Source organism: Balaenoptera musculus, chromosome 1 (genome assembly GCF_009873245.2).
Source record: "Balaenoptera musculus isolate JJ_BM4_2016_0621 chromosome 1, mBalMus1.pri.v3, whole genome shotgun sequence".
NCBI classification, from domain to species: domain Eukaryota; kingdom Metazoa; phylum Chordata; class Mammalia; order Artiodactyla; family Balaenopteridae; genus Balaenoptera; species Balaenoptera musculus.
In genome coordinates, this window is record NC_045785.1 from 82,810,650 (window position 1) to 82,838,072 (window position 27,423).

Here is a 27,423-nt window from a genome sequence, read left to right on the forward strand (position 1 = left end):
TCCTTACCTCGTGGTGGTACACAATCCGCTGAGGGACTGGGGATAGGTAGAGTGGCCAGGCCAATCTGAGAACTCTCTAGGAGTATTATGTATGCTATGGGAAAGCCACTCCCTCTTTCTGTGTAGTTTTTGGGGTAAAGATGACCTTTGAGGGCTGTGAGCAGCTGACACACTACCAAATGGAAAGGGTCTGGCTGAGATCAAAGCTGCGCCAAGGCAAACCGAAAGGTAAGATGGAAGGACACAGTGTCCTAGGTCCCCTGAACTTCCGGGTTATGTCAACCAGTAAATTCTCTTTTTCATTTAAGCAAAAAGGCTCTCATAAATAGGCAGAGAAACAGCCATTTGCAAAGGATGAAATCAGGAGAAGCTGGGGTGTCCCTGAGGGTGGTGGAAGGACCTGTGGAGCAGAGCTGAAGGTGTATGAGTGAGCAGAGGCTGGGAAGGTGGGCTGGAGCAGGTTTGGAAGGGACTTGCGTTCCCTGAGGAGGAGTCATTAAGATTGTAAGAGTGACAGTGATGCCAGTAGATGTGTGTTTGGAATGTAACTCTGGTGTCAGCGTGGAGAAGCGCCTGAACCAACAGAGACTGGACCCTGGAGTCCAGGGAGTGAGCCTTTAGAACAGGCTAGTGGAGAGATGACAAGGCCTCTGGGGCTCAGAGAGCCTGGCAAGCAAGAGGAGGAGTTGAGAAATACCTAGAGATGAGGAGACAAAGCTCAGTGACTGGATGTAACAGAGGCAGTGGAGGGGTCAGGACGGCAGGCTCTGAATTCAGGCACACCGGATCTGCATCCTGTCTGTTCTACCTAATAGCTGTGAGATGGGATCTTATTTAAACTCTTTAAGCCTCAGCTTCTGCACCTGTAAAGTGGGAATGATGATAGCATACACTTGATGGAGCTATCAGAGGATTGAATGAACTAAGGTACGTGAAAGCGCTTATTTAGCACAGTGCTTGGCAAAAGGTTACACAGTAAATGAGAGCTGTTGAGTGGAAGGTGATTTAAGGTTGACCCTTAAACCTCTAGCTTGAGAATCTGGAAAACTGCAGAGGACCGTGATCAGGACAGGAAATGCTGGAGGAGGAGAGGCTTTATGGGTAGGGAGAATACAGATTTGTTTTGGACATGTTGAGGCTGATGTGCCTGTATAACCCGGGGGTGGGAGTGTCCAGCAAGCAGGGGGACCTTGGAACTTGAGGTTTGGTGGACACTACCAATGGACAGCCACTGAAGCAATGGCAGACAGGAGATGGCTGAGGACAGACACGACACTGTATGAGCTACAAGGCAGAAGGAGTAGCCAAGGAGGAGTCAGGGAGCTGTTAGGAGGCAGAAGATGTGAAGAGGGAACTATTTAATTGTGGATAAGCTGTTAGAGAACAGAATCCATATCTGGGGGCTGTGGGAATTCTTGTTTCTTCAGGGGGGAAAATGAGATTTGAAACCCAAGACCACTTGGCTTGCTAAGGGATCTCTGGCTCCACCTACAGGGCTGTCCTGGAGGGGCCCAATGTGGCCCTCAGGTGGCTCGCTGCCCTTACCTCCAGGTATTGATTAGCCAGGCGTAGCATGCGATCAGTGATGTTAAATATACCCCTCCAGTCGAAGCTGTCCATGTCATCAGCCTGGCCCTCTCGTGGACCCCTATAGAGGAAGTTCAGTATGGCTTCGGCAGTAATACCTTCTTCACCAAGCTGCCTATTCCAAGAGGCTTTTACTGTTGGGTTCTCCAGGGTGTCCTTGGGAAGAAGCAATACAGTTACAGCATTTAGAATTCCACAGGATCTTTGGTCTTGTTTTTAGGCCATTTCTAATTTTTAACAAATAGGATAGACTTTAAGGCTCCCTAAAAATCTAGTGGGTTTTCTGCCATCATAAGGCGTATCTATCTATATCCCATTTCCCCCCAATACATAGGTCTCTATAACAGAGGGGAGACGTTTATGTGGGGATGGGGGAGAGGGGCAGGGAAATGGTATATAGGAAGCTTTCTTTTTCTTAAGGATTTTCTTTGGTTCCCTTTTAATTATCCCTGCTATGCAGGACTCTTATCTCCTGGTTTTGTGAAAGTGAAAATGAGACCAGAGAGACACACTCAACCACCTTTTGCAGTTACAGAGCTGGCCCCTTGGGGAGATGCCCCTCTGAATCTGAGGCCCTCAAGTGAATTCATAACAGCAAGAAACCTCAGGAGGTCACTGGTCTTACGCCGGTTTTCACATTTCCCCAGAGTTTCAGAAACCTATATCCCACCCAAAGTTGGTGATTCCACATGATGACAGCTTCCAAAACTGGTGCTTATTATATTTTGATCTAACTCCAGGGGTGATTAACCCTCTATTGGGCAAAGGAAACAAATGGAACTTTCCTGGCCTTTCTCCTCCCCCCGCCTCCCGACCTCTAATGCCATCCGTACTCTGATCATGGTCATCTGCATGCTCTTGTCAAAGAAGTACCATATCTGGGGCCCTACTTCTTCCCAGGCTTTGACCAACTTCCTGAAACGCTCCAGCTCTTCAAACGTCGAGTTGGCCTAAAACCAGACAGAGACAGCAGAAGGATGGAGAGAGAAAAAGTGAGAGAGAATCTTGGTTGTACCTTTCCTGTCACGAACCCTCAATACTTAGGAAAGGCTTTTCAAGGAAGTGTCTTTATTTTCTCAGTTGATTGATATTTCCCAGAACAATCAGCTATTTCCCAGCCTCCCAGATTGACAGAATCTTATTTCTTAGTATCTCAGAGGTACTCATAATATTGATGATGCTATTGTCTCAGAACCTCATTAAAGCTGGATTTGGACTCCCTGTGAGCAAGTGCTCTTCCTCCCTTCCTCCCTATCTTTGTCTGTTCTGGGTAGCCAGGCTTCAGAGAACTGTGAACTCTTCCCTTAGGGATAGAATTCAGGAAGTGAGGAAGAAAATCTCATTGTAGGCTGCATAGAGAGGGCAGGGCCAGGCAGGGGCATTGGTGCAAAGCCTTCCAATGATGTCTGTGGATGGGGGAGGAACCAAGAGTCCACTTAGCAAAAAGCAAACATGAGGCTCACCACCAGGAGGGCACAGTAAAAAATACAGACACACACGCACACACACACACACACACACACACACTCATTCACACATACACGCACATGCATGCACACACACTCTCATTCTACTGGGTAGCCAGAGGAGAAGGCAGAAGGGACAAGACCAGCTGGGACCTTACATTCTTCAGTATCCTGCGTATTGCGGGGGAATCCGGAGTAAAGAGGATTTTTCCCATCAGCAAAGGCTTTGCTGCCCTCCAGGCTATTTTGGTTAGAGGGTTTGACTCCAGGCTCTGGATCAATGCATTACAAAAGGTTGCTGTCAGGAGAGAAGGGACAGATTTTATAGAAACTCCCCGTTGCTCAGAGCTAAACATAGTCATTAGTGTGTTCAAATCACATGTCTCATTCAACTGTATGCTGGAGGATTTGACAAATAACCTAAATTAATAGGCTGTACCCCACAAATAACAAGCTCATCATTAGTAAGTAAAAATGCCACACTGCATCTCAATAAAGGCCTCATCAGAGAAACAAAGGATGGGGCTTGCCCTGTGGTTTTTTTTCTGCTTTACAGGAAGGTTGAGAAGCCTGCTTATGATTATTGCAAGGAACAGAGGCCATTCTCAGATGAAAGGAACCGAGAGGCCAAACAAGGCCTCCCCTTGCAATCTCAGCTTTAGTCTCAATAATTTCCTTTCAATTAGCTGCTTAACTTCTCTGTTGTGTGTGGCTGTCTTAGGGCCCAGCTGCTTTTGGTGTGTGCCTTGCTGCTGCTTTTCAATTTTTAACTAGAGGGTTGCCCAGCTGCATTTCGTCCACACCCCACCCTCCTTTACCCCACAGGAGCCAAAAAAAATAGTGAAAGGTGGGAAAGATAACTTGCCAGCAACTTGCCATTTGGAACGTAATTCAGTACTACACACACGGATTTTCACTACATTGTGTTTGTAAAAACATCCCACAGCTATGTTTACTCTCCAGAGCCCTTCTGACCCCAGCTCTGCTTGCAACTCTGGGTTGCCTCCTCATTTATCTTTCTCTTCCTCTAGAACGTAACCCTAGTTCAATCAGATCAGTGGGAAATGTCCCTTCCGTTCCCGTTCCAAGTGGGTCTCAGTTATTTCCATGGCTCACTTCCAGAATTCTTTATGAGCACTGCCCGCTTCCTACTTGGGGAAATGGACTCTCTGGAAGGAGAAACCTCTTTGCCCAAGGCCCCTCAACAAGACCAGGGGAAAATCAACCCCAGGATTAATTTCACCTGGAAGTGTTAACCCATCAGCTTAACCAACATCAGAAGCCAATTTATATGCAGGACTTAGAAAACTTACTTGTTCTTTTGTCATAAGAATAGATAGGATCTTTCCTCGTGGAGTCAATCCCCAGGAAGGCTTTATAGTTATTGTCTTCGTACCAGTTGAAGGAGAACACCCGAGAGCCTCCTCCCTCTGGGTAGCCACACAAGAGGTCAGACAGGGTGCCCATCAGCTGTGTGAAGGTCTCTGGACCGCCAGTCTGCACGAGTGGCCTGGTCACCCACAGCAAGTCTTGAACACTTGGTCGGTGGATGAACTGAGAGGCAAGGCAAAGGCTTCAGGTTATGCTAAGGTAGTCAGAGTCACAATCCACTGGGAAGTCAAAGCTCCAAAGTTTGGGGAGACCTTGGCATAGGCATTTGATTTCCACGTTTAAAAGAAAACATATATATGCTTAGCAATCCTTAATCCAGCTGTGAAATAAATTCTACTGCCGTCCACTCAGGGCCTAGGAGGAAACTAGGATGAGCCTTAAAGAAAATAAAAGAGTTAACCTCCAAAGTATTTCAATATTATTTCTCTTTTCCAGTCCATTTAGTTTGAATTCCTTGGGAATGTGTCCTTGGGGAAACACAGAGAATATTTCTCTATCAGTCAGTTCTTAGGTTCTGTTATCCCACCAAGATGGAGCTACTGGAAAACTGGGAAATAAAATAGAGGAGTAGCTCTGTCCTAGAAAGGCAAAGTCAGGGCAAATTTCTTTGGCCAAATAGTTTAGAATTTAGCTTTCTATATTTGGAAAATTAGCTTCTTATTAGCTTAGCTTTACCAAATGTGAACTCTTCCATTTCCCTGAAATGTGTGGCTTGTGGTTTCTTTTAGTGTTTGTGTGTGTCTGTGTGTGTGTGTGTGTGTGTGTGTGTGTATTTATGTATGTTTTAAGATCTAAGCAAATATAGAACAGATGAAGTCTCCATTCTTGGGAAAACTCTCTTTAAATTCTTCACCAAACTAAGAAGAGGCTGGTGGTCATCTCTCCATATTGGTACCGGTGGCACTCAGTGGCCTCGTTTTTTGAAGGTAGATCTAAAATGCTGAGAACTAAGTTGAGGGCTGCCAGAGTTGCCAGGGTCTCAGTTCCCATAATAAATACCATTTGACTTTAAAGGAAAATACAAAATAAAAATCATGCTACTTTTATTCCCAAAACACACTTGGTTACTTATTCTCAAAGGCACTTGGGGATTTAAAAAACCATTAGGATTCAAACAGGTGAGACTGAAAACAGTTCTCCCACTGCAATAAGTGATGTTTACCTGTCATCTCCTCTCTGTCCACATGCCAACACTTGCTCTCTGAAACTGCTGAGCGCCATGTAGAATCCACATATTGAGTCATGCCTATAATCTCAGTCTAGGCTTCAATAATAAAGATGGAATCTCAAATTGCTTCAACAACAGTAAGTCTTACGACAGTCTTGTAAGGGGTTATTACCATTATTATGTTGCTCATTTATTCAAAGCGCTCCGAGATGAAGGGGCTGTTCCAGAGTCAAATAGTCTAGTATCAGTTAACATAAACTGGGCCATCTGCTTCAACCCAGTTCACGAATGCTAGACTTGCTATCTAGACAGGCAAGAAACCTTCTGCAACTCCCACATGGAATTAAGAGCTTTAATATGTTTTGGAGATTTAAAAAAAAATTCTCTATCAACTTCAACCCTATTATACTGATATGAATTTTTAAAATGCTTATGAAGAAAAGAATGTTAAACAGAGACTCCCCCTGCAGCAGGTGGCCATCAGTATATTGGGCCCTTCTCTAACTTTCCCTGCACGGCACTCTGCCCAGGCTGAGCTTAGTTTTATGAGGACAGATTCTAACCATGCAGTTTTCCAGGTTGGCAAAGCCCAAGTCAGCTGAGAATACTGGAGGGGAAAAAAAGTTTGGGGAAAATTATATTTCCCCTTTTGCCTCTCTTTCATAATACTCATTACACTTGAAGATAATTGTTCATTTCATATCTCTCTTCCCTGTTGGACTATACATTTCACAAGGCAGTGACCATATCTGTCTCTTCATCATTATGACCCCAGCACCTCTCATCTGTTGAGTGGAGAATCATTTTATACATGGGCAATGGCTTGGCATTTGATTAATATGTGCACATCTTTTACAAAACAACACAAAAAAGTCACTATCTTTGTGATGAAATGAGTATGTAATATGTATGTAAGACACTTAGTGCCTGTAAGCACTGTGTAAGTGTATGCGATTACTATTAATGGTATAGATTTATGTGGATTTTAAGAGCATAATAGAATATTGGATCACATCAGAAAGAGTGGAAAGACTTAGATTCAGCTGTCAGTCCACTGATAATCTGCTACACCAGACAGAGTGTTATTTCTTTCTAGGTGTGAAATTAGACGAACAGTTCCTTTCTTTCTGCCTCCGACCCAGGAGCACAGATAATTAAGGATATGAACAGGTATTTTGAAATTGCTAGATGGAAAGATCAAATATATTACTCCTTGAACAGGTCTGAGGTACAATTAAATTATTTGACATAATAAGTGTGATAAAATGGTGGAAAGATATAATGAAATTATATTACTACCATCAAGCCACTTACTTCTTGAATTCTTGGCGACATATCAGATAATATTCTTCCCCAGGATCTCAGATTGATACCTTGAGAACTGCTGTCCAGGAGTCTGGGAAGCTGTAATTGATAGGAACAAATATTTTAAAAAATATAGTATATATATATATATATATAGTTCTACATATATACATGGGTGCTATCTGATCTCCTGTATGCTTGAAAAACATTTCCTCCCTTCTTTTTGATCACGGAACCTCTTCTGAAAAATTGCTTTCAGAAACAAACTTCTTTTGTCTAATCGAGAAAATCAAAGGTTCTTATTCTCAGCCCTGCTGAGCTAGGCAATCACAAATAGTTTCATGGTGACATTAAATACAACAGAGTGATTCTGATTGCTGGTTTAGCAACACCAGACAAGGCTCCTGGAGGCAGGAAGACAGAGCACAGCTGCTGGGGTGTAAAGGAAGGCCACGTGCAGAGGGTGCCCACCTGTTCACCTCGGGCTTCCTTGTCATTGTTGTCCCTTTATGTCCTTTCCAGACAGGTTGTGTCTCTTCCTCTGTTCAGCACCACTCTTACGGAAGATTCGGCCAACTCCAGAACCTTTCTTTTTAAAGCTGCGGCTGGCAGCCTTAAAGAGAGAGAAGTTCCCTTGCAGATTCTCTAAGTGACGCCAGTGTTCTGGTGACCCCAGGCCCACGCGGCAACACAGAGCTGTTTGTGCGTTTTCCACCGCGGTGGGGAACGTGGAAGTTCACAAGCTTGCTGGCTCCAAGTCCCAGAGCCTGAGGTGAACACCTTGTTTTCCGGAAATCAAGTTCAAGTCCTGAATGAATAACTTCATTCTTTACAGTTTCAAAAATGATTGAATCACCGAGTCTGTTTTTTAGGACTGAATTCTAACTTTTAAGATGGTGATTTTCAAACTCAAGTGTGCATCTTGAGTAGGCCTTGAGCGGATCTTCATTTTAACAAGCTCAACATATAATTCTGATTCATGCATTTATGGACCACAAGCCACAAGCCTTGCCTTTTTATTTGCCAGTGTGGCTCTCCTAAATGATGGGTGTACTGATCTAGCTGTGGCAGAGCAGAGAAGCAGGTGGAGTTAGGCTTTGAGCAGCCCAGCCTCCTATTTCTAGCTGTGGTCCTGCTCCCCTCTCTCCCGGCTGTAGGTGCAGGAGCCCTCGTATTCTCTCTGACTCTGAACTGAAGAATAAGTGTACGTACACTCTTGGAGCATCAACATTTCAGGCTTACTTTCTAACTGTAATAATGAAAGGCTTTGTTACATATGAGAGCTACAAAGCAGACAGGTGGAGAATTTTCTAGAGGAAGGAGCAGCAAAGCCACCATTGAAACTATACCCCTGAGAAGAGTCTTCTCTCCTTAACCTTAACACTGGGCCTAGGCTTTGGTCTTGCCATAGTCTACTTTTCAAACTCCTCGAAAATAGCTTCAGTGTATGTTGGGCAAAGCACTTTAATTGCCGAGAAGAACAGGTAGGAAGGGAGAAAGGCAGCAGGTAAAAATGTGTGCCAATGGCAAGATATCACTCAGTCCTGTTGACTCTCCCTCCTAGCTCTCTCCAATAAGATCTGTCACAGATGAAAGGGGATCTAAGATACACATCAATTAAAATGCCATTGTGGACCTTATTTTGATTTTGATCTGAACAAACCAGCTGTAACGATCAGAGGGAAAGTGAACATAACTGGGTATTAGGTAATATTGAGGAATTAATGTTAATTTTGTTGGGTGTGATCATAGCACTGTGGTTTTGTTAAAACAAGTAAGTTTTTATGTTAGAGATACATAGGGAAGTATGTGAGGATGAAATGTTGTCTGTGGTTTGCTTTAAAAGACTTCAGGGAAAAAAAGGAACAGAAGAAACAGGAGTAGCCAAATGTTGATAATAGTTGAACCTGGGTGATGGGTACATGGGGGTTCATTATATTATTCTCTCTACTTTTATAATTATTTCTATTTCAAAATTTTTAAAAAGTTTATTTTTGCATGCATAAATGGATAAATGAACGAATGAACGAATAAGTCAATATTCTCTCCTCTCTTTTTTCCTTCCTCACTAGACTGCCTTTGCTCAGGCTCTCCTTGCTTCTGTCTCAGAACATTCTATCAGAACAGCCTTCTTCCTGTCCCCTTGCCCCTAGTCTCCTTCCTTCCAATGTACCCTCCACACTATAGCTTGAGTTACCCAACAGCCCGATCCAATCATGTCACTTCTCCTGCACAAAGACCCTCCATGGCTCCCTAGTGCCTCCAGGAGAGGTCAATACCCATGCTGGACACACCTGGCCTCTCGTGAGCTGGTGCTTGGCTCCCTCTCTAGCCTTCTCTCTTGCTTCTCTTACGGCATCCAGACTTCATTCTACATTCCCTAACGTGTTGGTCCCTTTCTCATGCCTCCTGGCTCTGCACATTGTTCCCCCTCCCCGCCTTCTCTGCCTGGTAAAGTTTTCTTCATTCTTCAAGTCTCAGTCCTGATACCACTATCTATGTGAAAGACAGCGTCCCCACGGTAGAGTTAGATGATACTTCTTTATCTATGCTTCTTTGCTTGCCCTTGCCCTGTTATGTTCTTTTAAGGTGTCCTCCTTTTTTCCTTCCTTGTACTCTTCACCACTGGTAATTATTCTGTTTATGTGTTATCTGTCTCTCTTATTAGATTCTAAGCTCCATATAGACAAGAACTGTGTCTGTGTGCTAGGCACATAGTAGACATTCAGGCACATATTGAACATGATGAATGAATGAATACTTATATTCTAGCAAGAAGCAGATTGACTATAAATGTTTCTATGCCTGATACTCCATGAAATGGTATGCTCATTAAGGGCAGTGTATTAGTTAGGGTTCCCCAGAGAAACAGATCCAATAGGATGTATATAAATAGGAAGAGATTTATTATAAGAAATTGGCTCATGCAATTATGGAAGCTGGCATATCCCAAGATCTGCAGGGTGAGTTGGCAGGCTGGAGACACACAAAGAGTTGGTGTTTCAGTTTGAGTCCAAAGGCAGAAAAAAACATCAATGTCCCATATCAAAGCCAGTAAGGCAGGAAGAATTCTCTCTTACTTGCGGGAGGGTCTTCCCTCCTCCACCCCTTATTCCCACACTTCTTGGAAGAACAGTTCACATTCAGTGATTCATTTCCTCACCAACACTTCCCAGTCTTCCACCCGCATCATCCTACTAAGATGCTCTCACTAGAATTCCCAGTTTTAAAGTCTAATGGATGCTTTTGGTTCTTGTCTGTTCAGACCTCTCTGCTCTTGACACTTTTGGTCATGTTCTTTACCTTCATGACACTCATCTCACCTGGTTTTCTCTGTTCCCTCCCTGCCTTTCCCACAAGCTCTTCAGCCTCCACTTTCCCCTTATATGATGAGATTCTCCACCTCCACACCCTCACTCTTCTCATTCTGTACACTCTCTCTGGGTTTTTTCATTCCCTCTCTCATTTAATCTGCTACTTTTTTGTCGATGACTTCTAAATCTGCATCTCCATCCCTCAATTGTCTGTTGGACATTTGCATAACTCCAACTTGTCCTAAACTGATCACATCATCTTCTCCCAAACCAGCTTCTGTTCCTGGATGCCCCTCCTCAATTGGTGGCACTGCCTCCTGCCCACTCACCAGAGCTGGAAGCCTGAGTGTCATCACTGATGCTTCCCCATTCCCATCCCATTGTCAAAATCCCCAGCCTGGTGACTTAGGAGCTGGTGTTGGGTCTGAGTTTGGAGCAGGATGAGCCTTCAGATTGCAGAGAGGGGAGCAAAGAGATATTTGAAAGACCACCTTAGGAAGAAGCTGGAATCAAGGAATGGAGTCTAGAGAAGCTGTGCAGAGAAAAACAACCAGGGTCCTAGACAATGGGAGGTACCTAGAGGGACTAGAAACCCAGAGGCACAGAAAATAAGCAACTGTCACACTCATGTGTCCAGAGAGATTGGACAGCAATCAATCAGTCACAGCTCCTATCGCCTTTAATTACTTTCTCATCTTTGTGAGTTTGTTGTCTGCTTTCCTCACTTGACTGTGGGCTGGAGATTACCCATGCCTATGTTTTGCCTAAGTGGACATCTTCTTTCCATCCCCTCTCCTTCATCTCCATAGGCTCTAGGCACACTCTGGCCTTAAAACTCCATCCTGCCTCAAATTCAACACATTAAAAGCACCTGTGTCTCTCTCTATAGCTATATGTACCTATATCTATATATTGATATAGATAGGTAGGTAGATAGATAGATAATTTTTTAAGGTTCTTAATTTTGCTTTTGAAATTATTTGACCTTGACTAACTCATTAAATGAATGATCTGGTACAATTTCTCAGCAATCATTGCAAATACTTAGGAATGTTTGTAAAGGGAGAAAACCTGAACTATAAAACAGTTTTTTTAATTTAAAATTTCATGAATATTAAATTTAACCAAAAAGTTGAATAATATTACCTTTCTTAAACATTCAATTTAATGTTTATTAATTTTAATTCTAAAGCTTTTTCTTCGTATTTCAGAGCCATAATTTTAAATTTTCAATTCTTAAACATTCTTGTAGGCCTCTGAAAACCCTTTTTCCCTTAGGTACTACGCCTATCATTTTAGGGCCTAATAGATAAGACAGCCAACCTACCCCATTCCTCCCCATCCTCACCTTACCCCTACTAGCCATAGTCAACTCATGTGAAACCACCTCACCTTCTCCAGAAAGCCTTCCTTCCCCCACCGTCATGCTCTTCCTGCCCTCCTTATCCATGGGGTAGATGCCCCTCCTAGCTGCTCCTATAATCTTCAGTGCATTTATTTATCACTTTTATATTGGTTTGCTATTATTTTTTAAGATATTTGTCTTTCTACTACACTGTAAACTCATTAAGCATAAGAATAGGCTTTATTTTGTTTTTATATCTTCAGGGTATGGTACACAGTAAATGCTCCATAAATATGTGTTGTATTACTTAATGAGGAAATAAATATACTCTAGTGGAAAAGAGACGGAGTCTATTGTGATTTTACATTTCATGAGAGATGTTTTTACAAGGTATGATGGTGACTTACAGGAAGGGGGTGGTCAGTTCCACCTGGGGATGGCGAAGGTGACACTTGGCTAATGTTTGAAAGAAGACAAGGTGATGATCATGAGGATGAGGGCAGTATTTGTGGACAGAACGGGAGGACCAGGAATTCCAGGTGGAGGGAGGAATGTAAGGAGAGATGGCAAGAGAGACTGGAGAGACAGCCAGATAAGAATAAGACCAGAAATTTGGGGAAGAGGGAACAGGAGGAACAACTGCTTGAGATGCATTTGTGTGTCTGGTTAGCATTTTCTTTTTCAGTCTTGTTAATAATTTAATAATATTCATTATACAAATATTTACTGAGTTCCAGCTGTGTGCCGGGTACCATAGCTGCAATGCCTTTCCTAGCTCTTTCCAGTGGAGATGGTAAATAATGAAGGTCTTATACTCACACTTTCGTTTTAGATACCACCTACATCTCAGAACAGTGCCCGTCCCCCCAGGGAACACTTCATACGTATCTGGTCACCAATTGTCTGACTGATGTTGCCATAAATTATAAAATAAATTTCCCAGGGCTCCCTCTCCCATTATCTATTCAAATTCGCATGGACTGTTCTTGCCAAAAGAACCGGAAGGGACTGTAAATTTATTTGAATGGAAATGTGAAACCATTTCTGGAAAAAAGGTCACAGACCAAAATGGCAAGTATCATCACTCACACACACGTGCGCGCACACACACACACACACACACACCACTGCTTCCTATGCCAAATAAGTTCTCTTAATTTCCCAAACAACAAGTAACCCTTCCATGTCACGACTGGCCTCAGCACTGCCAACCCAAGTTCAAGGTCTGATTAGACCTTGTCAGGAAGGAAAATTGGATATACAAATAGGGCTCTTGAAAAGGTATGTCTCTATCATCTCCCATCAGCTATGGTTGATTTGAGGGGTCCCTGGGCCTTGATCCAGTACTTAAGAAATGGATACAAGGTCCTAGACAGTAGCCAAGAAGATTCTGGCTACATGAGGTCTCTGGGTTCCCAAGGGACAAGATACATGTCTGTCCTTTGGGACTGTGTAATATTTTTTCCTAAGGCAGAATAAGGCATATTAGCTACTAAAAAAGTCTTGTTTGAGCAATTCTTGCTGATGCTTTGGATCCAATGGGTTAATCAAACAGATGTCACTCTGCCAGCACACAAAAGGAATGTTTTATGAGTTGAAAGTTTTGTTTTACTTTCTCTGATTCAAAGAAGGCCATCTGGAAAACAGTATTGATTTCTAAGTTGAGGATCTATCTAACACAAGGGTAAATAGGTAGCCTTGGGTTAAAAGTGTCTTTATAGGGATAATGTGGCCTCCGGGAGCTGGTGGAAGGCTCTGGAGTAAGGGATGAGCTGCTGCCTTTGAAGCACCCAGACAGAGGTGAAGAACAGATGAAACGGTGGACAGACAGTGAGGGGCCCACTGTGTTTAATTGTGGGCCGCTACAGGAAATCCAGATTTATCCGGTAGGGAAGTTGTTGCTAGGCAACTGGAGGAATGTAGATTTGAAGCATGTTTGCTGCAACCTGACAGTTGTGAAGCATCAGATGAAAAGAGAGGAAGCCGGCTTCAGTGGTGAGGGGGCGACCAGGAGGGGACACCCTGAGTACCAGGAAATGCGTCAGGAGTGGAGAATTCAGACTAAATCACTCAGAGCAGGGGGGAAATGCCAAACTGTCTCTACCGGGAGAGGTCACAGAGACATGCTGTTTCCCAGGACTGGAGGGGGCAGAGAGTCTGAACGAGAGGGTGGGCTCTTGAACAGAGAAGTTATGGGACTTTTTTTGGCTCAACAGAAACTGGGCCTTTTTCTCTCTGAGGTGACTTCAGTCTTGGTATTTGTGGTTGATGAAAGCAAAACTGGTTTTGGAATCTATGGGAAGTCAAAAGGCGACCCCATGAGATAGACCTCTTCCTAGTCTGAGGGTCGGAGGAAGGAGAATGTCCCACCTAAGTGTTTGAGGAGGACGCTTCTGGGAGTGGAGCAATGGGGGCGGGGCACAGTGGGGCCCTCCACAAAGCAGCTGCATTCTTGTTTCTGGAAGAGCAAAAATGCTTTTTGTTTCAAAGCACTTTTCCAACTCTTCTCTAATGTGAATTTCACCACTGGATCCCATGCGATACATGGAATAGGTTTTGCGATCTCAATTTTACAGATGGAGAGGCTGAGTTCCTTTTCAATGACAGCAAGAAAGGAGCCAGTGCAGAGCCAGGACCCAGTCCCTGACCACCAGGAGATCTCTGTGGGCCCCAGCTGGCTGCCCACCCTCTGGTCCTCTCACTACTGGGTCCTGTGCTCAGGGGAGAAGCTGATTACTTCATAAGGAGAGTTAAGGAAGAATCTGTGGCTATATTGAGAGCCTTTAGGAAAGGACATATATTAATGGTAAGTAGGAAAGAAATTTTAACTCAAAAGCTCTTAACTTGGGGTCTGACTTCAGAGGCTCCAAGAGCCCCACCCTCTGTGTGTCTGTGTGAACTTATGTTTCTCTAGGGAAAAGGTTTAGAGCTGTTGTCAGGTTCTCAAAGGCAGTTCTAATCCATAAAAAGATTAAGAACTACTGTTCTGGAGAGATAAGAAATGTCAGAGGCCAAGATCCTTCTTTAAACCAGTTTACCTTGGAGAAAACCGGATGCCTAACATGTTGGTGCTCAATCTACAGCTACTGAATAAAGGCCAGAACCCCAGGACCCATTATCCTAAAAGCACTCTTTGTAGGGGCCTGTTTGTGTTCTAAGTGACTTTAGTATTGACCTCTCAGTCTTTTTTTCTTTTTAAATTCATAAAACAGCATCTGATCTGGCATGAAAATAAGCCCTAGCCTACTCATGCCTGGAGTCTAAAAGAAACCAAGGCAGGCCAATGGCAATCAAGCCCATGGGCCTAATATATATTTAATGTACATTAATGTTCCTCTCTTCTATTTCCTTTTTATTTCTTCCTTATCAAAATCAGTTCGCCAAAATTTTGAAATATAATAGACACATAATTTTGTAGATGTAGGAAGAACAAATACTAATGCTGTAAATCAACTATACTTGCTGTGGCTTAATAATTTTCAAAAAACAAAAAAATCCTATTTGCTGACTTGGTTTTGCTTTCACTCAGCAGCCCTGCTGCACCTCCCTCCACACTGCTGGCACTGGATACCACTCCTTTCTCCTCTTCCCTCCCTAAACCCCCCACACAGAAATGGGAGAAAGTTGACAGCCCAAAGATTCAGAAATCAGAAGGGAGAGAGATCATGAAATTAAGTCATTAATGGGACCTCATGGTAAAATCCTGGAGACATGGGGCCTTTCCAGAGAATTTTGACGCAGCAATATCACCTGAAAACTGAAACGCATAGTTGAAATTTAACAAACTGCAACGAATGATCCAAGAGAGCAGAAACCATGGCCAGCTCACACTGGGCAGGGGCACTCCACCCGCATTTATTCCCAATGATTCAGGAATTTAGGGAGCAGAGCCAAGAACAAAGCGGGACACTGAAAAGAGCATGCAGCAAGCACCCCCAAGACCGGGCTTTCCTCTGCGGAACTCAGTGTTCAGCCACCCCACAGTCACAAAGACACGGGGAAAATGAAGTCAGAAAAGTAAAAACCTTGACTGAGTAGCAGTTGAGGGAAAGGAAAGAAAGCTGAATCATGTCACACTGGAAGCAACTGCAAAGGGGAAAACCATGGGCCAAAATGCCGGGGAGGCCAAATTTCCTCTATCAACATCCACTGAGAAGGGGGAAGGGAGGGAACGCAGATTTCCCAGCAATGTGGCAGGTCTTGGCACCTCCTCAGTTCCCCGCCGAACTTCCACAAATAAACACGCAGAGCCGAGGGGACAGATTCGCTTCTCAGCAAGATTTCAAAGCTGTGCACCAGAGTCGGAGAGAAAACAGGAAGGATTGCAGAGGGAGGAGGGGGAGGAGGGGGAGGGACACACACGCCCTGGGCCAAATCAGATGGGAAATGGCCCAACCCCTCACCCAAAACTGACACACCATTTTTTATGAGGTGTGGAACGTTTCAGGTAGTGTTGGCAGTCGCCGTACCTTGGACCCAGGTCTGAGCTCTGGGGTTTCAAGCTGGGGGCGTTAAGCCCAAAAAGGCCACAGGTGAAGACAAGCTCTTTCAAACTGTCTCAACCCAGGTGAAACCAAGAGGGGCTAAACCTCCTTGGAGAAAATCCAGCCAGCTGGCTGCTGTTTTCGTCCCAGCCCACCTAGGTCACTGGCCATCCAGCGTGTGTGCACGTGCATGTGTAGGCGCGCAGGCGCGAGCGTACATATGGGGATGGGTGGGGTGGAGTAAGGCGAGGGTACTGCATTTGGATTATTTGAGGGTGACAACACTCACTTCTGATCTCCAAGGGGCTGAGGAAAAACACAGCTGGCCCCAGTTGGTGCTGAGTCCCCAACGCCCCTCTCTGAGTCTCTTGGCTCCACGGTCTGGTTTGGAGGTTACACTTCCACCCACACGCCCAGGTCCTGACACAACAGAGGCAGGAGCCGTGCGGTGGTTTGCTGAGATGGCCCCTCTCTCTCTGTTAGTGAGCACCAACTTGGCATTTACTAAAACCTTATTTATGCGCTGGTGTACGTGTGCGTGAGAAACAGCCCAGGAGAACAGAAGGCACAGCATTCCGGGCGCTGGACCTAAGCATGGCTGCTCGCCAACCAGCTGCAACAGCAGACTCGTCCCAGAGAGGCCCCTGCCCCTGCCTCCCGCCTGGCCCAAGCTCCTCTGAGAGGGTCGGAGGCTCTGCCCTGAGCCTTTCTGTGCCCGCCTCAGGGCTATTTTACTAAAAACACAATAGGACGGGTACAGGAGGAAAAATCCCATCTTACTGCCTGCAATTGCTTTTAGGTTTCCTTCTTAGTAATTAAAAAAAAAATGTGTAGCCACTCAGTCCATTTGTCAGCTGGAAAAGCCCATTTCAAGGGCACCACATAGGGTGTTTGTCCTCTTTGCTTGGGGCCGATGTGTCCTGTCTTGGTTAGGCCTTCCCAAACAGAGACCAGCAGGAACAAAAAGATGGTAGGTAGGGGCAGCACTATCTCCTGGCTAAGCCTGCCTCCTGCCACAACTTGCTCCTCTTGGCAGTCTCTGGGGTCGCTCAGCGGCTTCGTTAAGAGGACAGCAGGGAGGATGCATCTGCATAGCATCCTGGCGTTAGGGGTGATCAAATGAAAGTACTTCGAAGCCTTAGGGGCATTTGGGTACTACTACTATTATTGGGCTTGCTCTACAGAAATTGAGACTGTAAATCAAACTCCTATGTTGTAGGTCAGTGATTCTCAGCCCTGGCTGGACATTAGAATGATCTGGGAAGCTTTTAAAAATGCTAAAGGCAACTAATCAGAATCTATGGGATGAAGGTGGGGGGGGGGCACTTGTAGTTTTTAAAAGCTCCCCAGGTGACTCGGTGTGCAACCAGGCCTGGGTACCACTGCTCTAGGGGCCAAATGTCCTAAGCCTCAGTGCTGTGACATGGCCTGTTTGTCTGTCTCAGGGTAACTGGGAATTCAGTGAGGGCATGAAAGCCATGTTTGGGCCCTTGGCCTCAGCACAGTGCCTGGCCCAATTCAGGTTTAAGTGCATGGACACGGGCGAGTACCTAGGGTCCATCTCGGGTTGGTGAGGGTGACAGGCCAAAATTCTCCTCTGGTTTCTGAACTCTAACACTTGCCAGAGCAGCATGTAAGGGCAGCAGGAAAGACAGTCTAGTCTTTCTTATCTGATAAATAAACATCCTGAAGCCAGTAGCCTGAGGTATGGGTTCAGACCCTAATGAAAAGTTTTGCCCAGGTTCCCCTTTCTCCTGCTATTATCCAGGCTGTCCTCATGCCCCAAAGGTACATGTACTATACCAGTGGCCAAGGTGCTGCAAAAAGAGATGCAGGACCCTGCCCGTTTTCTAGTGACCAGAGGATTGCACTATCCCAGGCACCCAGGGAAGCTCCCACAGCTCTGCAAACGCAGGCACTGGGCTCCCACTGTGCTGGGGGGGGGGTTCAGCCACTCAGAATAAGGATTTTTATCACCTACTCACTCTCCTGTCTGATTCTGAAAACAAGCTAAGAAGTGTGTCTAAAATCGGGTTCCTCATGGAACTTCGGACAGAGAAGTTTGAACTGCATGGCTTTTTAATCTCCCTGCAGAGACCTTCTCTGGGGCCCTTGGCTCTCAGGGCTGGTGGCATCCATAGATCTGACCCCTCTTACCCATCCTGGAGGCCCCCCGATGAGCTGGGGAAATTATGGAGTAACATTCCAAGGAAAAGTCACACTGAAAGGGATGAGGTGCGAACCCTGCCAGAAACTGTGGGGTCTTGTTTTATTTTGTTTTGTTTTTAAAAGCCTTCACCTTGCTTTTGAGGGCAAGGCTAGAGCAAGTTTCCTGGGACTTGAGAGAGCAAATGTAAAAAGACAAAACACAAATTCCTCTGCCATGTTCTCACTGATTGACACTCTCCGAAACATAGTTCCAGAAATTAAAACGTAGGCAAAAGAGAAAACACAATTCAATGCTAGAAAATCCTAATTCTAATTCTGAGTGTTTCTTAAAGCGTGGCCCACGATGACCTCCATCAGAATCACCTAAGGTAACAGGTCAGATTCTGGCCTAGCCCAGGTCTCCTGAATCAGTCTCTGGGGGTGGGAATGTGGAACTTGCATCTTTTACCGGCTTCCTTGATGATTTTCCTACACTCTGAAGTACGAGAACCAATGCTTGATGCCTCCTTTATATAATTCCCTCTCATCTTACCCTTCTAGCAAAAGAGAAGATATGACTGGATCCCAAGAAGTCTGTCTGGGATGCACTTCTGAACACAGTGCTGAGCTAGGTCAGGCTTTCCAAATTTTTGGAAATTTTCTATGACATTTTCTCTTGCTTTGTTGTTGTTGTTTTTTTAATCCAGAAACAGTAAAGTTTGGGGTCAAGAGCAGACCCAGAGAAGGGAATGTGAAGCTCTCATTTACTGAAATTTATTAAATGCTTTGCATGTATTTTTAATGTATCTATAAAGTATTATATTTGTTTTGTAGATGAGTGATGGGGCCAGGAAAGGTTAACAATTTTTCCACGATCACCTAGCTCCTCCTTTCCACACTGCCAGAGGTGGTGAAGAGGGCTTATCCCACATCTGGGGGGGGACCCAGACCTACCACAGCACATATCTAATGGTGATCCTAACGGTGACTCCTGGATGTCTGGGCCACGGCTCTGGAAATACTATCAGTTGATTCCCGGGCCTTTGGAGCCTGTCTTGTCTTGTCTTGAACAAGGAATGTCTGGAACACCAGGTTCGTGCCTTCCCTGACTGTCAATTTGTGAGTCCCCGATGGCCTGCCACCAGGCCCTACTGCCTCCAGTAATTACCCCCCAAGGGGCGGGCAGCTGGATACCTCCCTTACCACATGGAAGAGCTTGAAGAAGTCCACGTTGGCGTACAGGGTGTCTTCCATCCATTGTAGGGTGCCCTGGGAGAGGGAGCACAACGCATCACGCACCGTGTGCACCGCACGGCGCTGGGGGAAGATGAGGAAGCGCTCCAGGAGGGCCTCACTGCAGGCGATGTCCTTCAGCACTAGGTCTGGGACTCCATGAGCAAACTGCAGAAAGGAAAAGCAACACTGGAAACCTCCCTGTCGCAGAGGAAGACTGGCCCGCCCAAAGTTGTCCATGTCCTAACCCACAGAACCTGTGAATACGTTCTGTGGCACGGCAAGGGGAATTAAGCTTGCAGATGAAACTAAAGTTGCTAATCAGCTGAATTTAAAATAAGGAGATTATTTTGGATTACCTGGGTGAGCCTAATGTAATAACAAGGGTCCTTTAAATGTGGAAGAGGGAAGCAGAAGAAACAATGTCTGCCTTGAAGATGAAGGGAGGCCACCAGCCGAGGAAAGTAGACAGTCTCTAGAGGCAAGAAAATGAATTTTCCTCTACTTCCCTCAGTAAGGAGCACAGCACTGCTGGCTCCTTGACTTTAAAGATTCTGACCTCTAGAACCATAAAATAATAAATTTGTATTGTTTTAAGCCACTAAGTTTGTGGTAATTTGTTATAGCAGCCATAGAAAACGAATATATTCCCAGGCCTCATTTTAGCAGAGAGACTTTACAATTTAAGCCATCCCTTCTTAGCACATGATGCTAAGGTACCATCAGGAACTACTTCCTGAAGCTGAGGTGGGGGACTGGCTAGAATGCATTCGGAGTGATGGTGAATGACCACCCCTGCCTTCCTGTCTCACCAGATTTAACAAATAAAAATACTGCGCGCCCAGTTAAATTTGAATTTCAGATAAACAGTGAACAATTTTTGGTACAAGTTATGTCCCAAACAGAGTCCAAATGGGACATCCTCATGCTGAAAAACTGTTTGTTGTTTACCTAAAATTCAAATTTAACCAGGCACCCTGTAGTTTATCTGACGATGCTAACCCCTGGAGCTCCCACATCCGGAAGCTCCTGTGGAGCACAATCCCCATGATGGCCTCCAGAGGCCAAGGAGGCCTCAACCCTGGCCAGGGACCCTTGTCCACCCAGCACAGTAACTGGCCTCCTGGAGTCCTGGACTCCCAGTAGTGGACAAAACCCTAAATACCATAAATAGAACAGGTTCATGAACTTCCCTGGCCTCCACAGTCCCATGCCTTCTACACAATCCTCTGGGCTGGAGAACGGAGCAGGTGGGTCTCTGTTGCCCCCTGTATGGAAACTGTCCAGACCACACACAGAAGCCCAGTCCCCAAATGAGGCCCAGGTCACAGCTGGTGCTGAGTGGGTGTGGACTCCGTGGATCTCAGGGGCCTGTAACTGGGTGCATATTCCAACAGAGCCTTCCTGTTTTGTCCATACCTTACTTCTCATCTCCAGGCAAAACCTCACCCCAACTCTACTCCCAGAGTCTGAAACATTTTGAGGTGGAGGGAATTAATGAGCTCATTAGAGTCCAAACCTCTAATATTCCAGAGGAGGGAAGTGATGGAAAAGGGGTTAAGTGACTTGAGAAGGTTACACAACAGGCGAGGGAGAAAGCTGGGACACCATGAAAATGCAACTCATTCACTCAATGCTCATTCACTGCGTTCCCATTCTGCAGGGACTAGGAGAGTTACTGGGGATACAGCGAGAATAAGATGAATTTTCTGCCCTCCCCAAAACTAGCTAGGCTAGTTTCCAGGCTAGCTGGAAATGCAGGCATTTAAACAGCAGGAGGTGCTAGACTGAACGTCGTGAAACCAGAGTGCAGAAGAGGGAGTGTTGAGAATTGCTAGTAAAAGTAGCTGGTATTTATTGAGTGTTTATTATGTGCCATGCACTATTCTAATTGCTTCACGGATATTAATTCTTTTAACCCCCACAACCACCGTATATGGTAGGTACTTTTATTATCTCCATTTTACCAATGAGGAAACAGATTGCTTATTAACTTGCAGTGAACCTTGTGACCTTGCTGAGATTTGAACACACAGCTTGTGCTTAACCATTACCCGTTAGCTCTTTGTCGATTAGGGAAGGGGGAGGGCGCAGGACAAAGAAGGGAGGGTTTATGAACTGTTTCACTGAGGATGCAACACTTGAGCTGGGCCTGGAAGAATGTTCAGGAGGTTGCACGGCTGGGGGTGAGAGGTGTGATGAGGGATGGACCAGAGAACCGTATTACTTTAATTGCCTAATAATTCCCTCAATGGGGAGAGACCGAGTGATGTTATTCCCTTTGGAGCTGTGCTCAGACACTAGGCAGAGGGATATCCAGTTCTAATGGTAAAAAACGAAATTCCATGTATAATGAGGATGATTGGGTAGAGAGCTGCAAGCCCCATGTAGCTGCTTAAATTTAAAATAATTAAAATTAAATAACATTTAAAAATTCAGTTCCTCAGCTGCACTAGCCCCATCTCAAGCGCCCACCAGCCACATGTGGCTAGTGGCTACCCTACAGACAGCACAGAGAGAGCACTACTGTCATGGAGGAAAATTCGCGTGGACAGTTCTGTCAAGGAGACCGAGATAGAGATCAGGAGGAAGGCACACAAGGCAGTCGGGCTAAGAAGCAGGGTGGGCACGGAGGCATGGAGGGAGCTGGATCCACATGACCGGCCTCTGGAGCGCAGGAGCTGGGCTCCTTCCTAAGCTCTGAGTTTTGCTGATCAGGAAAGCATCAGCTAATCAGAAACTGCAACACTAAATAAAGGCACACCCCAGTGGCCCAGGCCCTGTCTTCTCCCCACATGAAAGGCCTCAGCCCTAATGCCAGCAGCACAGCAACTAGAAACCCAAATGTCACGTAGGTGAGGAACTGGAAAGAAATTTCCCCTAAATTCCTGCCCTTATCTCCATCTCCCTTTTATTACCAACTGGAAGTCATCACAGGCATTTCCAGGACTTGAGTTTTATGAGCTGAAGAGAAAGCAAAGGGGAAAGTGAGCAAGTGATGCTGCCCACCCCCCGCCCCCGGCTTGGGATGGGAGGGGAGCCAAGCAGGGCCGGGCAGCCAGGCCTGACCCCAAGGGCCGCCCCAGGAGCGCACTGTGGCCAAGCCTGGGCACTGGGGGTGCCGGGTTCCAAGGGCCCTGACACTCTGCCTCAGGGCTGAACCTCAGCTCCCCTTGTCTAGTTTCAGTGAAAACCTCAGGGTCTGAGAAGCCAGAAAAGCAGGTATGGGCTTCTCCACTGTTGTGCTGGGAACCAGCTTGAAAACCCCCTTCAAAGGAGCCAATCTCAGCCAGGCAGGTGGGTCCCCTCCCTTCTCTGGGCTCAGACAGCACCTTGTGCAGACCTTTGCCTCAGGACTGACACAGGCCCTGAAATTCTCTATTTACGTCTCTGTCTCCCCTGGAGTCTAGAGGAGGTGCAGTCCTGGCCAGGAGAGCCAGGTGGGGCGTCTGTGCTAAGGCCCCTGCTTATCATGCGTTCTCACCATGTTCATCACACTAGGAATCCACACCCCCAGGACGCTGGGCCAGGAGCCCATGAGGCCCCAAACTAGAGCAGTGGTTCTCATTCCTGAGCCATCAGAACGACCTGGAGGGCTTGTTAAAGCAGAGACTGCTGGTCAGTCTGGGATGGGGCCTGAGAATTTACTCCCAGTCCTTGCTGAGGCTATTGGTCTTGGACCCTGAGAACCACTGAACGAGCATGGGACTAGGAACGAGAAGACCTGGATTCCGTGCCAACTCGGACAATTCTAGCTCTACAGCTGTGCACAAGTCAGTCAATCACCAGGCACATCAGTTTCCCCATCTGTTTGACCCATCTCGGGATTAATGTGAGGAGCACAGGCGCTAACAGATGTGAAAGTCATATGTTAGTGGTAAAAACACTCTGAATAAATACAGGAGATTATGAAAACAGACAAAATCGATTTGGGGGGGATAGAAGGAGTTCGCCTGGCACTGGGAAGAAATGGTCCAGGAAATCAGAGGTCTGCTTCTACTTGCAGCCGTTATTGGGCTCTGTGACCTTGAAGGTCACCTCAGCACACTCAGACCCTGGCTTTGCCTTTTTCTTGGCTGGAACTCTCCTCTCACAGGCATTTGCATGGTGCCTTCTCTTCAGTTAGATCTGCTCAAATAGCACCTCCTCAGGAAGGTCTTCCCTGCCCATCGAATTTAAAACTGCCCCCAGTCCCTCCCTAACTCCGACCCTGCTAGACCTTCCTCACAGCCCCTTTCACAATCTGGAAACGCACGTAGGTGCCCTTGGCTTACTTGATTATTGCCTGTCGCCCCCGCTGGAATATGAGCTCCCAGAGTCAGGGGTTTCCTCGTATTGTTCCCACTGTATTCTGGTACCTAAAACATCTCTACGTATTTGGTGAATACATGAATAAAGCTCAGTTTCCTCAACTATAAAAGGAGTTTGAGCCACATGGTCTCTAAGGTTCCTTCCAGTCATAAACTCTGAGATGTTTTAAGGGCTGCCAGGATTTGTGCCGCTCCAGAACCCTGCGATGGGAATGCTCATCACCACAAGTGACCCCCAGGTATTCTCCTGAGTGTGCGGCATGAATGTGAATGATTCTGAATGTGAAAGCAAGAAGGAAAAAAGAAACTCAAGGTCTCCGTTGCCTTTCTCAGGCTCAGGCTCAGTGCCCACCCTTCCCCTCCAGGGACCACTGACCAATGACATCCACCTACCTGCTCTGGACGGACTTGGGAGTTGACCAGAAAGTAGACAACTGAGTCAGACAGGCCAATGTTCTTTATGAGAAACAGTGTCAGTGTTTCCTCATCTTTTAGGACATCCCGTATTCGTATTCCTCTTCCTGCGTAGGAATGAAAAAAAGAACAGGGTGTCGGAGGAGAGATGGGTCAAAAAAAGGAAAACATCTAGAATTGATTTCTAACTTGACTCTCAGAGGAAGGCTCTGTTTTGGGTTCCCTGGGAGCACCTAAGAGCCAGGGCCCCTGCCAGTGGCAGTCACAGCATTTACTGCTGGAGCAGACGAGCCACATTTAGTGAGAAGGCACACAAGGTGGAAAAAGTCAGGTCGGGGTGGCGGCCATCGGATGCTTTGTGGAGTTGGTCTTGGACAGTGGGGGGGGGGGGAGGAGCAGTCTTGTCCCCCTGGGAATATCTGGCAATGTCTGGAGACATTTTTGGTTGTTACAACTGGGGAAGTATTGATACTAGTGGGTAGGGGCCAGGGATACCACCAAACATCCCACAAGGCACAGGACAACCCCGTTTCTCTGATAAAACAAAGAACTATCTGGTTCAAAAGGTCAATAGTGCTAAGGCTGAGAAAGTCTAGAATTGGAGGAGAATTAGTGCCGTTGTCATGGGGTACAGAACCCTTCTTGGTGATTCTGTCATCTCAGCTATGGCTCTAAGCTCAGGGTATGGACATGTACTAAGAGAGATCAAGCTGTCTGGGGCAAGAAAATCTTCACGTGGGGAAAGGGGGATGGCCTGTTGCCTGGGCTTGCAGTTTCATGCCCTGATCAGCTCAGTCACATTCTTTCAGCTCCACTCAAAACCTACTGGAAGCAGAAATTTCTTTATAAGGAGGCATAAAGGACTTCTAACAGTTGAGGTGACCTTGGGGCAAGTGATTGAACCTCTCTGTGTTTGCACTTTCCACATCTACCTCTTAGGATCGTTGTGGGGTGACTCAGGATAAGGAGTGTAAAGTGCTTATTAGCTCCCAGCTCAAAAAAATGCTTGACCTGATTGCATTAATATTATTCTTACCCCTCCCAGGGGAGGCACACCCACCTTCTCTGCTTGCTTCCAGGGCCAACACTCACTCTGAAGCTGGCCACTGCTACAGTTCATGAGGCACCAGCCAGAGAAGAGGGGGACGGGCCCAGATATTTATGAAATCATTTCAACATTAAGGGAAAGCATTTGGGTTGCATGAAAACAGTTATCGCTACATCCCAACGTCTCTGGGAGCCTGGTTGACTGCTTATCTCTTAGTTCTTCTTTAACTAACTTTAATCATCAAATGCCCCTGTTCCTTCCAGCTTCTAACACCACAGTGCTCTTCCTCCCCAAATTCTCCCCAGGCCGCCGAGAGGCCTAGCCCCCCAAGTGCTTGACAGTCACCCTTCATGTTCAGGTTGTGACTTTCTTTGTGTATGTCTTATCCAGATTGATGTCGCTGCTAATTTCCTCTTGAAAGGGGATGGGCCAGCCACAGGCCTGCCCGTGCAGCTGGGGCAGGGGAACCAGCCCCGAGGTCCCACCACACAGCAGCCTCTCTCACCACAATGGATGTCCCTTAGAGTTGTACTGCCAGGTAGCTCAGTATCACTACCTTTTGCTTAGGAAAAGCCCAAAGCCTTTAGGGGAAACTGACTATAATATATAATAGTCCCTTTTACCTTCAGTGGATATATTACGAGACCCCCCCCAGTGGATACAGATAGTACCAGACCCTATATATACTATGTTTTTTCCTATACATACGTACCTATGATGAAGTTTAATTTATAAATTAGGCACAGTGAAAGAATATCCAAATTGCCAGCATCACTGGTCTTTCACTTTGGGGCCGTTATTAAATAAAATAAGAGTTATTCATACACAAGCACTGTGATACTGCGATAGTCGATCTGATAAGCTAAGCTAGACAGCTAGTAAGTGACTAACACGCGGGATACCTGGGCAAAGGAATGGTTTCCATCCTGGGTAGGTTAGCCCAAGATTTCATCATGCTACTCAGAACGGCACACAATTTAAAACTTATGAGTTGTTCACTTCTGGAATTTTCCATTTAATATTTTTGGACTGTGGTTGACCACAGATAACTGAAACCATGGATTAGGGGCATTCCTCCAAGAGAGGGGGATGGTTCTGAGAGGGGCTGGTCTATTTTCTTCTTGCCTTCTTTCCTTTTCAATAACATATGTCTGTCATCTTCCAAACCCAGCTTCCTTTTTTCTTCCCCTGGGGCACCAGCTTGGTTGTTCATCTCTGAATCATTTCTTTGTATACAGCATTATACTACATCCTCTGGCCTCCAGCAATGCAACCCCGAACACACACACACACACACACACACACAGAGGCTCTTGAGAGTAGGGAGCTAAGGATCCTGCTTTTATTATACTCCCCATCATACCGAGCAATGCTGGGCACAGAGATGTAAGCCCTCCAAGTCACCTCTATCTGACACCCAGCATTAGAGCCTGACGTGGAATCAGGTCCTTGGTAAATTGTCTGCGGAATGACAGGAGACACCCAATAAATATCTGTTGTCTTGACCTGAGAGTCAGGGCCCTATCTGACTAGTGTAACTCTTTGTTATTCTTTAACTCCCTCACCTGACCTTACATACAAATACCTTGCTGGGGAGAAGGGACAAAACAAAGGAAACTGGGAGTGATTTCGCCCTGGTCCAGTTTCCCACCCAGGTGCCTGGGCTGCCGTGGCCCTAGGGAGAAGGGGCAGGAGCGTGCTGGTTCAGCACACCTGAGGAGGGCTGGGGGCCACCCTGTTCGGAGAGCGTGGGGCCGAAAGTGTAAGCAGTGGCCGATACCAGACAGCAGCTACACCAGACTCCCGAGGGAGAAATGTGAACTGGGGGCCTGAGGAAAGAAAAATAAATGTAGTTTAAAATGTGGTTCTTCTTGTTCTCTTCCCTGGGAAGATTAGAGGCTGGGGGAGGGGGCCGCTGAGGCCCATGGAGGTCAGGGGAGCTGAGGCTGGGGTGGGGGAAGCCAGGAGAAGGTGTGCGTGAGGCTAAGGGGAAGACAGCGTTTAAAGATGATTGAGAGACCGCAAAGCTTGCTTGGGGGTGAGTGCGGAGGGGGCTTCAGGGCTGGTCTTTTACCATTAATCCTCCTCTGCGGAGAATGCAGTACTACAGGTTTGCTGGGAAAGGAAAATGCCCTGGGTCACCACTGGCATACTTTCCCAGGTGACCGGGAACTGACAGGCAAAAGCACACCCCAGTTACAGCCACCCA

The 27,423-nt window shown here is 46.1% G+C and overlaps 1 protein-coding gene across 3 annotated transcripts in view; it reads right to left on the minus strand.

Moving 5' to 3' along the window:
- The window catches only part of ABCA4 (ATP binding cassette subfamily A member 4), a 126,012-nt gene that overhangs the window by 84,636 nt on the left and 13,953 nt on the right, over positions 1 to 27,423 (minus strand). For all 3 annotated transcript variants that reach the window (XM_036830186.1, XM_036830196.1, XM_036830204.1), the window contains exons 5-11: positions 24,146 to 24,273; positions 19,413 to 19,610; positions 6,928 to 7,017; positions 4,367 to 4,607; positions 3,212 to 3,351; positions 2,421 to 2,537; positions 1,546 to 1,743 (exon numbers count right to left, since the gene is read on the minus strand). In XM_036830186.1, the coding sequence (XP_036686081.1) occupies positions 1,546 to 1,743; positions 2,421 to 2,537; positions 3,212 to 3,351; positions 4,367 to 4,607; positions 6,928 to 7,017; positions 19,413 to 19,610; positions 24,146 to 24,273 (1,112 nt within the window). The remainder of the gene's footprint in view (positions 1 to 1,545; positions 1,744 to 2,420; positions 2,538 to 3,211; positions 3,352 to 4,366; positions 4,608 to 6,927; positions 7,018 to 19,412; positions 19,611 to 24,145; positions 24,274 to 27,423) is intronic.